At 44.0% G+C, this 12,454-nt stretch overlaps 1 protein-coding gene across 2 annotated transcripts; it reads left to right on the top strand.

Annotated features, from left to right (window-relative positions):
• Nucleotides 1-1,183: 1,183 nt before the first annotated feature.
• On the top strand, nt 1,184-11,879 carry npffr1l2 (neuropeptide FF receptor 1 like 2). 2 transcript variants are annotated; one of them, XM_057033226.1, is made up of 4 exons: nt 1,184-1,660; nt 8,423-8,772; nt 9,376-9,475; nt 9,607-11,879. In XM_057033226.1, exons 2-4 carry the CDS (start codon nt 8,436-8,438, stop codon nt 10,592-10,594), a joined length of 1,425 nt encoding a protein of 474 aa, XP_056889206.1. In that variant the 5' UTR covers nt 1,184-1,660; nt 8,423-8,435; the 3' UTR covers nt 10,595-11,879. The 2 variants fall into 2 exon arrangements, with proteins under 2 accessions (XP_056889206.1, XP_056889204.1); XM_057033224.1 differs by lacking the exon at nt 1,184-1,660 and having other exon boundaries at nt 5,819-8,772.
• The last annotated feature ends 575 nt before the right edge of the window (nt 11,880-12,454 follow it).

Here is a 12,454-nt window from a genome sequence, read left to right as displayed (position 1 = left end):
AACTGATGGGTGACTCAGAGGTGCTACAATTTACCCAAACATATTTCCACTGATTTGTGTCTCCACCTTGATGAGGATCCTCTGAATCACATCACAGGGTGCTCCACAGCGGCAGAAACAAACTGATGTCGTTATTTCACATTGTCCTTGGGGGCAGCAGAAAAAGAGCATTGTATAAACCTGCAATGTGGCGTATGTGAAATTAAAAGTATCTTTTGTTCAGCTGTGAATGAACTGCTGAAGAATACAGATTTTTTTTTTAAATATTGTGTTCAAAAATGGAACTTACCTTCGACTGCAATGCCTGTATTGTAAAGGTGAAATGCATCTAGTAAAATCAAGTAAAATGCTGATGATCAATCATTAAATCAGTAGATTTTCCCTTTGAAATGTGCATCACATTAACAACATTCATAGTAATTTCCTCTATATTTAAGCTCTGAACAGTTGCTCAAAATTTGTCCGTCACGCATTCTCTGACAGATTCAGAAGATTCCCACCCTGTTCCGCCACACTTTAACAGCTAAGGAAGTGAGTGTTCCTGATTAAAGGAAGTGGGAATTATCATCGAAGCATCAAAGGTTTGGGGGCGTGGTCACTGGTAGATCACACAGCAAACATTTGGGTGTTTCTGCATTTTTAAATGTAACATTAGTTCTTGAACTTTTAAGTTTTTTGTTATATTAAGATCAAGTCCGACTAGTCTAAGTGTGCATAAGCCCATGCCTGTATGAGAGTCGCACTATGGCGACGCCAAAGCCCCGCCCCTATCCTTCTGACCCGCCTCCCCCGAGTCTTGATTGGTTACCACCCCAGCCGGCTCCAAAGCGCGCAAGTTCTGCAACCCTACACTCGACTGTAGAAGTGCGTTCCTTTATCCCAGCAAACACTAATCTTCTAAACAGGCACCCGCACTTAAGTGTTCTTTGTGCGGACTAGATGATGTAATGTTGCCTTAATCCCGCAAAACCATTTTACACTTTGAATTATAATAAAGTTAAGTGTGGTGAGTATAAATGGGGGCTTTTGTTTGTTGTTTTCTCTGTTTTTAGGCTACAATATTTTTTGGGAGTACCAAACTACAGAGTCCTTGAACCAGTAATTATTTTCAAGGTATAATTATTACATATTCTATATAGAAATCAATACCTGAGTTGTGGGGGGGGCATTAAAAATGCGCTTTTATCCGATGACATTTGTAAACACGTGACTTTGCGATAGGTAAATCTCACCATCTCTTATACACAGGTGAATCAGTTCACTGGCGTGGCACCCTTGGTGACGTTACCTCCCGATTTGTACAGCTTTGTATCCGCGCGCACATACTAAGCCAATCAGAGCCCGAAAAAGGTGGGTCGGAAAGTGAAGGGGCGGAGTTGTGGCGTCGCCATAGTGGGATGCGCATTATTGAGACGAATAGCCACAGTCAGGTAGTGGACAAAGGTGCGCGCCTTGTGCGTATGCGCGGACTCAGTGTACACGGTGTGAGTGTGAGCCGCAGGGGAGTGTCGCTCATCTCTGTCAATCACGGACTCACTGTTATCACCCCTGTTTTCCTCCGAGTTAAAGTGGCGTTAGTGTGAGAAACGCCTGATTTTCTACTGTCACCTGTTTCCATCCTCGTCTCGCTGATCACCTGTTGAGCTGATTCTGCACCAAGGTATGCCTCTTTCCACAAGTCCATCCAATTCATGTTTTTTTTTAATTTTATTATTATTATTTTGCTGCAAAGTTGTAGGTTTTCTGTTAAACTTTCTCGTCCGTCCTGAAATTCCCGACTTTGTGCTTTAAAAGGGCAAAACTAAGACAAAACCAGCGCTAGTGAGACGTTGTAGGAGTTTCAGCGGTATTTTGCGGCGTAAAATAGAGAAACCAGATGTGGATGGCACAATTTAGAATTTCTGTTCACGAAAGTGTGTTAAAGAGTGTCTTGAATCTGTGCCAGTTCTGTTGCTGCGCATCGTGTTGCAGGAGCTCTCAATAAAACGTGCGGTTATTCCTCAACTAGCGCAAATTCCAATGCGCAATTAATGGGACCTGGGTTATTTAAATGAAGACAATTAACTCGGGCGATGATATGATGTAGCCATGCAGCTGAACTGACATGAAGGCGAAGTTTCCAACCAACACCTGCTGCAGCTGCTGTAATGGCGTTGCAGCATCTCCGTAAAAAACATTTCCTTTTGAGGACATTTCTGTTTTGAGTGAAAGATGCTGTTCAGCATCTGGCTCCTCTTCTGCTGTCACACTTGAGGGGATTAAAGCTACAGGGCGCCTTCCTGCTCGCACTCCCTGAACCCCCCGTTCACTCAACTTCTGCACAGAACCGCTCCTATTTAACCGCAGCAGCAGCGACAACAACAACAACAACAACGTTTCTTCGGCTGACAGAGACGAGAGGCTGGAAAGATGCTTCTTTAATTATTCATCACCCACCCTGTTGGGGAGAAACTCAAGTGACGAACTTCCAAATAAAATTAATAAAACCATAATTAGTCCACAGTCTGACCAGCCTGAAGAGGGAGCTGCAACAGTCGGTTTGTGCCGCAGACATCCGCTGCTTCCAAATGAGCCAACGTGACCTTCGTCTTCTAGAACTTTTTATTGCCCAACCAGACCCAAGCAAGAAGTACACTTAAAACCATTTTGTGGGAGGGATGTCACTTTTAGAGTGTCGCCTTGGCAACAATAAAGAAAGGAAATAAAGGAAATCTGAATCTGAATGTCAAGTGGTCAAATATTGGCGTTTTCTACTTGCGTGACTTTTAAACCCGTGACAGGTTAAATGCGGAGGGCAGTGCAGGTTTTCAGCTTCCAAGAATCCGACATTATTGCGTTTCCCTCCATGTTTGGGGCCTTCGGTTTCATCTTAGCGACTAAGAAGTTGGCCTGTTGAGGTGGTAGCTGACACGGTGACAGACGAATGTTCTATTTCTTCTCCTTGTCTTCACCGCTCAGGCTTGTTTGCAGCTCCGTCTTCACGGCCGCCATCGATCCTACTTTTCCGTCAGATGTCAAACCTCACACTCGATCAGTGGTGCTGACATCAAATTTTCCACTCTTCTGGAACACATGTTTGTGCTTTACTCTTGTGAAAGCATTGGACATTGTCCATCTTCTACTTCAGGTATTTCTTTACCTGTGAGTTCTTCTTTTAATGATGCGTGACTTTCGATTTGGCTGCTCATTCTCTCTTTCTCTGATTCTTCTCGGTAATTACCTCTTCATTTGGAGATGTTTCATATCGATGACTTACTGGCTTTTCAAAATGCTCCAGAAAGCATTTAAACTGCTTCAGAATCCTGGAAGATCTCCACTTATTTGCTTTTTCACACATTTTCTCAATGGTTTTTTAAAATTTCTAAGCTGCTGCTAATTATTTCCGACCTCAAAAAATTGGTCTTTTATTTTATGGTAATGAAGGGACTCAAATACCTCCCTTTTTTTAAATCCTATTTTGATAACTTGAATTGTGAATTTATTGATAGGTGACACGGGTGACACAATCAGATGTTTTGCTGGATAGCTTCTTCAACCACAGGACCTTCAGCTTCACAGCTCTTAGTATTTTTAAACCCCGTTGCCATGGTAATTTACGAAGTGTTTTTATAGCAAAGGCTGGTTTTAACTCCAAACTTTGGCTCATGGAGCCCAAAAAAAAGTGACAGAGATTTCTAAATCAAATTCTTCTTTGCGATCTGTGATTTTACATGCGAGTTGTCTTCCCGTGGGCGAACAAGTCCATTTGCTCATCATTTCCATGGGACACAGACGATTCCCGATTCTAGGATGCTGCTAATCACTTCCAACCTTGAAAATTGGTCTATTATTTTGTGATAATTAAGGGACTCGAATACTTAAATTTTGAGATCTCGCGGGACCTGATTACAATCTTTAATATTTATCGCTTCAATCTGCCAATAAATTTCAGTTCATCGGTTTGTCGAGATACATCCGGGGAATCAACGTCCGGAGGGGAAGTACTCAAATGTTTTTGCAGAGACAGAAATGGGTTGAAGACGTTGCTGTCAACATTATCACTCCTAGATGACTCCAACGGTCACACACTTTTGAACTGAAGCATCATGACAACTCTGACTGGTCGGGGTGTTTTTCACCCTGATGTAAATAAGCGCCTTCATTCAACATTATAGATCTCCATGGTAACAGGGCTGTAGCAGTTTATGCGAATGATAACTATCCACTTCTATCAGGCTCAGGGTGGTGCAGGAGTAAATGGCCTGGGATCAATTTTGGCGTATGATTATTGATGTGTACTGATGTGTAAACGGTGCGATCACAGATCACAGTTACGATCAGCTCAAACGCTAAAACCTATTGTCATTATTATTTCTAATAAAAATTAACTATTATTATTAAAACATTGCAGCATTTTAAAAACTTCCTTCATTCAGATCTTTCACAGGAATTTCAACCATGTCGCAGACAGCAATTAAAGAGATTTAAAACCAAACTTAGTCCTGGATATACTTTTTCGTACTTTCACAGTTAACATAATTCGCATGTGTACACACCCTTTTGCTAGCTTTGTCCGGTAAATGGTATGTCTCAGCTTGTCTCAGATTGTTTGTGTGTGTGTGTGTGTGTGTGTGTAAGTGTGTTGTATGCATGTGTGTGTGTGTGTGTGTCCTTTTCTTGATCCTCTTGTTCTCTTTGCTGTTTTTATCCTTTGTGAGGCACTTTGTGCTACCTAGTGTATGAAAAGTGCCATATAAATAAAGATTGAATTGAATTGAATTGAATGTACTGTTGACATTTATCTCTAAAGATTCACTAAAATCTGTTGAATCCGAGGAAAAGGTCATTTCACAACCCCACTCGAAGGCATCACAGTTGGATCAGTCTGGTCAAATGAAATGATCCAAGCACCCTCATCATGGCGTGGCTGTAAATATGTGATTATCCTGTTATGCAAAGTGCATAGATGCAATCTAGGTTGTGATTGGAGAGGAAACTGACAGGGCATCTGTGCGGCTCCACGCGTTTGAGACTATCATTTGTGTCGGTAGATCCTGTTGGTCGATGGTGCGTTGTCTCTGATCAGCAGAACCGTCGGCGCCATGAAATTCGGCACACATTTAAAAATAAAAGGCTGGTCCAGCTGCACAGAGAGACTCTTTATAAGCCAGTGGAGCTGCTGGTGCCTTGAGCAACAGTTCCTTGATTTGCTGGCTTCCCTCTCAGGGGGGCAACAGATCGCCGCACCTTTAACAAGAGAGTCAACCTCAGGGGGCCAAAGATTACAGTTACAGCTCTCTGTACAAACATCTGACAGTCCTACAGCATCATCTGACGGATATCTGCTGTCATGAAATTTGATAATGTAAATATTTATCTGACAGGAACATCGGGTCATTAGAACCAGATCGAGGTTATGAAAGAAACCAGCTAACTGTAAAAAAAAAAAACCATCATTTTCAGCAGCTCCGCGGATGTTAAAGTCAGTCACAACATTTTATCTGTTCTGAATGCTAAATCGGACAAAACCTCAGACAGCAGCTCAGCAGGGGGTCGATGCGCAACCCCGAGTGTCTTCTCTGTCCTCCAGCTCAGACGGCTGATGCCAGGGCTCCGTCTGTCGCACAAGCTGTGAACATGCCTGGCTTTTCTGAGGTGAGATATCAAGTGTTATAAGCAAGGCCGCCTGCTACCTGATCCTGGTGCACCCCCAGATTAACTTTGGGGGGGTCTAATCCATCCTAAGGTGGTATCCTAAGGTGATACAGAAAGTCTGTAGGCGGACCACTGAAAGAGCTCCGTAAGGAAAAGGTCCAGAACTAAAGCCTGCAGCTGAAAATGGTGATTAAAGAGGTGAATGAGCTCAGAACATGGGCAGGTGCAGAGAAGCAGGAAACGGAGCGGTGCTTTATTCACTGTCGGCCTATTCTCAGCAGAACGCCATCTGCATCAATTAGCTCAACTTTCTCAATTTTATCATAAACGTGTTAAATAATTTGCACGATAATCAGTTTCAGGTTCAATTTGCAAGGTTGATTTACATGTTATTTTGATTCCGTTTAATGGATTTAATTGAACTCTGGGGACTTCTTAGTCCTACCGATTAACTGTGGATTTTCCAGGCACTTCTGTTTTTACATGAAACGTTCACAGGTGAGTTTGGTTTCACTGTAGAACTGCAAAAACTAGAGATGGCAGGATTCATGACGAACTGCTCCACTGTAAGAAACGTGAGTGTGCTGCTGGTATTGTGAGTGCCATGTATTTGTAGACCTGTTAAAGCTTAAATACAATGACGTGTTTCCATGGCATGAAAGTATTTTCATGGACAGTCAGCATGGAGCCATAAGCTGGCTCTGGATATGATGAATCAGAGGTAAACAGGGTGTACGAGGGCTCAAATGGGAGCAAATGTGCTGGGTAGTTGTGATTGCAGGGTCATTTTTTATAGAACTCACAACCTTTGCTCTGAGCATCCTCAGGCTGCCAGCCCAAAAGCACGCAAAGCTCACACATTTACAAGTTCATTAAAGTGTTGAGCTTTCCCCCCAGAGAGCTGTCAATCTGTCTCTTCAATACAGTGTCAGGCAGACGAGCACTGGCTGCTGATTTCAATTAACTTTCAAGCAAGCCTTCCGGGATGTAGAACAAATCAGACGCTTTTGGTTTATGTTAATCTGGGGGGCGGAGTGTGCGTGACATGGCAAAAACAACAGAGTGTCCCTCTCAAGGAGGTGGAGGGGCCAATAACTATTTGTGCCTTCAGCTGTTTAAACATGAAGATTTCTTTTTATTAAAGCTCTGTGATGGTTAATTGGTTTTTTTTCCATCACACATACCAAAAGAAGTTCTGCCATTATTGCCCCTCCCCCATGGCCCTGGAAAGGGGGAGGGGGGTCGCGAAATGTTGCCCTCTCAGGCTGTCAGAGAATGAGTGGTTGACAATAATGGGAAAAAAAAGACACAAAAAGATAATTTCAAGACACACCATCGGCGTGACTTCTTGTTGCTCCCTTACGTCCTTGACTGATGGGTTTGTCCTGTTGTGAAAGAGCTCGGCTAAGTGTAAATCACGTTTTAGCGAGCAGGCGCACGTGTGCTGAGATGAATGACAGAATGCAAAAAAAAAAGCCTGAAAGGTTCTTTCTCCTGAGAACACAATAATAGCCGAGAGCACCTCGCTCTCTGACAGTGCGCCAGTTTCCTCTCATGGCGTTGGATTTGCTGCAGGTGTCAGATGCTCTCCAGGCAGTGACACTTAAAATAACCACAGGAAATGCCCTAAATTAAAAAAGCACCACAAATGGCATCAAACCCTTAAAGTGAAGTTTGTCCGCTCACCTGTAGGGGAAGCAGCCTCGTTGGACTTAAATAGAGGACTGATTATTTCTGATGTGGAATCATTTAGTCGCTGCTGATTACCCTGCAAACGCATGCTGCAGATGTGGAATAGAACAAACATTGTGAACAAATGTCTCATCTCCAGCAGTTTAATGTTGGAGGTTGAATAGGGCTTGTGGGGCCTAAGAAACACCAGAACATTTGAAACAAGCAGATATCGAGTGGTCAAAGAGCAGGACAGCCTCATCCTGGCCCAAACCCGGTTTCCTCATGGCGTTAATTTACTGTCATGGGCAGCGGAGGTTCGTCACCTTTAGACTCATGTCAAACCAAGCAGAACGTGTGCTTTTTACTTTTAACGAAGCCTCTCAACACCAGTGTCCTGATAATGAATGTGAATGGTGCCGATGAGCAGATGGTAGCCATGTGTGTATGTGTGTGTGTTTCCATATTTATTTCCCCCTTTGATCTTTGATCTGATCATCACTTCAGATTCGCAGCATAAAACTGTGTCGCTTCCGTTTTGCGAACATCACATTTGCTGCATTGATCCTGAAGCTACTCGAGCTCCTGCTGCCAAGTGATGCTGCTACCTGATTGCACTGGCAAATTATAAAAATCTATTTTCATCAAACGTCTACCTGTATTGATAGATGACGCTGATAACGACAAGGACCCGCTGTGAGGGAAGTGCATGGAGGCATTGGTCAAAGAACCTGCACAATTACCAGCTGTGGTATAAAATGATGATACAAAGGACAGAAAAATGAGCTTGTGTGTGGTGTTCCAGAGGAATGTCACCTTCCTCAGTCTGACAGATTGCCATGATTCTGAATGCAAACTGATCTTTTAATGAATCTGATTTTAGTCCAAAGTGAGCCGTTCATTGGCGGCTGCTGGCGCGACTATAAAGTGCTGCATTAATGAATTCCAGCTTCTTTCTCTCTCTCTGCTAATTGGTCTCCTGGATGCTGTGCGCTGTCCAGGTTGTAATTTGCCGTTTAACCTCTGTTAGGGGATTGATTTTACCCAGAATTCAGCGTGCATCACATAGTTTATATCTGTGTATAATAATAATTTTTCCAGGAACTTCTCATTACAGGCTCGCTTGGAGAATGGAGGGAGTAGAAGCCAGCGAGGGGTTAGAAGGGCTGGAGTTGGAGGGGTCCACCACCACAGGAACTGTTAACTTCAGCACAGATGCGGGTGCAATCAACATCACCTTCTATCCTTATTACCAGCACTCCGTGTACGTGGCGGCCAGCTTTGTGCTGGCCTATTTTTCAATCTTCCTGCTGTGCATGGTGGGGAACATCCTGGTGTGCCTCATCGTGGTGGAGAACCGGCACATGCGGACGGTCATCAACCTCTTCATCCTCAATCTGGCCGTCAGTGACCTCCTGGTGGGCATCTTTTGCATCCCCACAACACTGGTGGACAACCTCATCACAGGTCAGTGCTCGTGTCATTGAGGTTTGCCACAGACATTCAGCCACGGCCTCAGTACCATCATCCTGCAGCAGAGACGAGCGTTAGAGAGGATCATTTCCTCATTGTGTGGCAGGTGTCCTGCTGTCAGCCGGAGTGGAAACTCCATCTTGTTCTCATCTCCTCCTTTAATGCACCCGTCTTTCCCCCTGGTTATAAACATAGTCAGTATAAAGGGAAGCAGATGCAGGTAACCATTTTCACCACCACTGGGACAGAATGGAGTCATTTTTTGACCACTGATCAAAAATATCCCAAAGCTTTTGAGATCTCTGGGACCCAGATATTGTAGAGGTGACCTTTATGAGTGCGGGTAAACTTTCAAACGGGACTCATCGTTTTGATCCTCACTCCCGTTACTATAGCAACAAAAAGACGCATTACTTCTAACCCCACCTGAAGGGCGAGGGTGACGCACAGCCACAGCCTATGGTTTCAGTTAAATTGCAGACAGCGCACGAGAAACCGCATTAGGAAACTAGAACCATCTTTAATGTGTTCTGACAGTGGTGAAAGCTTTTCTTTGTGAGACACAAAATGATCACATTTTGCGGCCTTTTTTCCCAGGTTGGCCCTTCTCCAAAATTGTGTGCAAGATGAGCGGCTTTGTGCAGGGAGTGTCCGTTTCTGCGTCCGTGTTCACCTTGGTCGCCATTGCTGTCGAGCGGTAAGCGGTTGGAAAGCTATGTGATGGATCATTCAGAGTATTTTAACTAGGGAATGACTTCTGCCATGTTGACATGTACTTTGGAGAGCATGAAATGGTGTAAGTGGTCTTCTTTGTTAATTCTATTGCAGGTTTCGCTGTATAGTGTACCCGCTTCATCCCAAACCCACCATATGTGTTGCCCAGGCAGCTATCTTGTTGATTTGGGTGCTCGCTGTGGCGATCATGTGTCCGGCCGCACTGGCACTCACTGTGGAGCAGATCCCTAATCACTACATAATATACAACGATGACCTCAACCACACGTTACCCATCTACTCCTGCTATGAGAACTTTGCCAACCCACGCATGACGAAGGTCTACACAGTGGTTCTGTTCGTGCACATCTACCTGGTGCCCCTCACCGTCATCACAATCATGTACGTAAGCATTGGGGTCAAGCTGTGCTCCTCTGTGCTCGCCAACAGGGAGCCACCGGTGGCCGACGGTACGGTTGAAGTCAGGGTAAGGCGGGGCGGACAGCCAATGATATCCAGGAAAAAGCTCATGGTGATAAAGATGCTCATCCTGGTGGCTTTGCTCTTCATGCTGTCCTGGCTGCCACTCTGGACCTTGATGATGATGGCGGACTACGCGGGTTTGGACAGTGACCAGGTGGATCTTCTGACCAGCTACATCTTTCCCTTCGCCCACTGGCTGGCCTTCGCTAATTCCAGCATTAATCCCATAATCTACGGCTACTACAATGAGAACTTTAAGAGGGGCTTCCAGGCGGTGTGCAAGTCCAGGCCCCTCTGCTGCCTCCTCCAGTGCCACCACTGTGAGAGGATGACACGTTGGGGCAAGAGGGATCGATCCATGGAGGAGCCTCATCAAATGGATGGCACCAGCGCTCGCAACCACATTGACCTCAGGGTGAGAAATCGAGTACACAACTCTGCCAGACTGAAGGATGCAGACGAGGTGAAGAGACATGTGAGGGCGGCGGTCCGACCGCAGAGGGAAAATTTTGATCAGACCATCGAGATGGCAATCCTCCATAACAAAGACCATCACAGCCAGGACTCAAATCGGGTCAGTTCTCTGGAAGCGTCGGTCTATAAAGCGTGGGAGAAGTGAGGCCAGAATCAGCTGATTGGTGTTATAGCGCATCTCCCTACCTTTGTTCTAGTTATTAGCTGGAATCATTTTTGTTGCCCCTTCTGCCACCCAGGCCAGCTGAACACAGACCACGCAGCAGTGACTTTAAGAGAGAGCTGGTGGAAGGAAACGCCTGTGATATGTGCAGTGTCTGGGAGCGTGTTGGCTGTTTGCCATTAGCACTGGAACAGACCTTCTTGTACAATATGTAAAGTAAATCCAGCCAGTTTACAAAAGAAAATCCCACCTCCAAGAAACCTCGCTAATGTAAATATTTCCTTGAAAGTCACAGGAAACTGGATCTGCTGCTCGGAAGTCCTGACGGATTCAGGTGGGTACAGTATTCAACATTTAACCCTGCATGTAGCACATTCCGTATTATGCAACATATTCCCCATTGCCGTACTTTTTACAGTGGTATTAACATTGTGAACTGTTTTGGCCAACTATTAGATAATCAGCCATTGGAATATGATGCCAGAGGGACATTAATTTCCTTGCTTGAAAACCTTTGATTGTTTTAACTGTATAAAGTGTCAACACGTTATTCACCCCCTCTGTTTTGCCTACCTCTTTCCTTCACTGTGAATGGGAACAGAGATTACTTAGATGGATGTCTAATTAATCAACTGCAGTGCCTACTTAGCACACTTATTGACACTCTGTGTTTTAATGTTGTTATTATCTCCCTCTCCCTGGGCTACCTGCAACTCCTCCGCTGAAAGGCTCAGAATAATATTCCATTGCAATAGCAGCAAAGTTATATTGTAGATTTTCCTGTAAAGTGATGATTTGATTCATGTGTAATTCGCTCTGTCTCTCTTCTCCTGTGGATCTCAGTACATTTATTCCTAGTTGATTTTGAGTCCTTGATGACTGAATTGCTCAAAAAAAAAACTCTGGACTTTTCTGTATGGAACATTTTATTGCAGCAAAATTAATGAGTGAAAAGGTAATATATATATATATATATATATATATATATATATATATACACACACACACAGCGTTTGCGTTACTCTCATTTCCTGCACACTTGCATGTTGTAACCTTGTACAAAAGTGTTTGACAAACGCAGATAAATGGACGATGAGCTTTACACCGGGCTATAAATTGATGCCATTTGTCTGCCTCTGTACTTGTTTCCTTGGCGGCTTGTGCTTCTCGGTGTGTCGGTGGTTGTATCGTACACGTCTGTCACGGTGTGTATCAACGTCTGTGTTTCTATTTCTTTTGATGGATGCTAAGTAAAGATTCAAACTGACACATTTTGTGCCCGTGTCATCATTAAGCGAGAAATCCACACTGTCCAAGGTTTTGTTCATTGTTTCACTTCACACATCCACCTCCAATAAACAACAAATCAACACAACATCCAGTAGCCTCGGCATATTACGTTTTAACCTTCTCGTGGAATCGGTTTGATCCTCCTGTAAAGTGTCTTTGAAATTTTCCATGAAGGGAAAAAGCTGGTCACTGCTGCAAGTCTGAGGGCACAGCATCAGAATGGGTTTATTTTTTACATAGGGGAACCTAAAATGAAGAGTTTGAGCGCCATTTATGGATCTTATTGTTGAGTTCACCCTCTTTTGCCTCTACAAAATCAGCTGGTAAACCTCCAGTTGAGATGGGGGGAAAAAAATCAATTACCAGGGATAATAATGCTTACTGAATGGCTGCAAAGGGCAGTCACGGTCACATTTGATTTTGATAAAACCAGAAAAATTTTCATGAGAGTTGTCATTTTCTCATCCAGATCTAAAGAGCTTCAGAAATGTCAGGATTACTGGATAATAAACCAAAGGGTTGTTGCTGATGATATGAAAGACATTTGAGTTA

Source organism: Takifugu flavidus, chromosome 5 (genome assembly GCF_003711565.1).
Source record: "Takifugu flavidus isolate HTHZ2018 chromosome 5, ASM371156v2, whole genome shotgun sequence".
Taxonomy (NCBI): domain Eukaryota; kingdom Metazoa; phylum Chordata; class Actinopteri; order Tetraodontiformes; family Tetraodontidae; genus Takifugu; species Takifugu flavidus.
The sequence above is the reverse complement of the archived record's forward strand: the minus strand, read 5'-3'. Positions and strand labels throughout refer to the sequence as shown.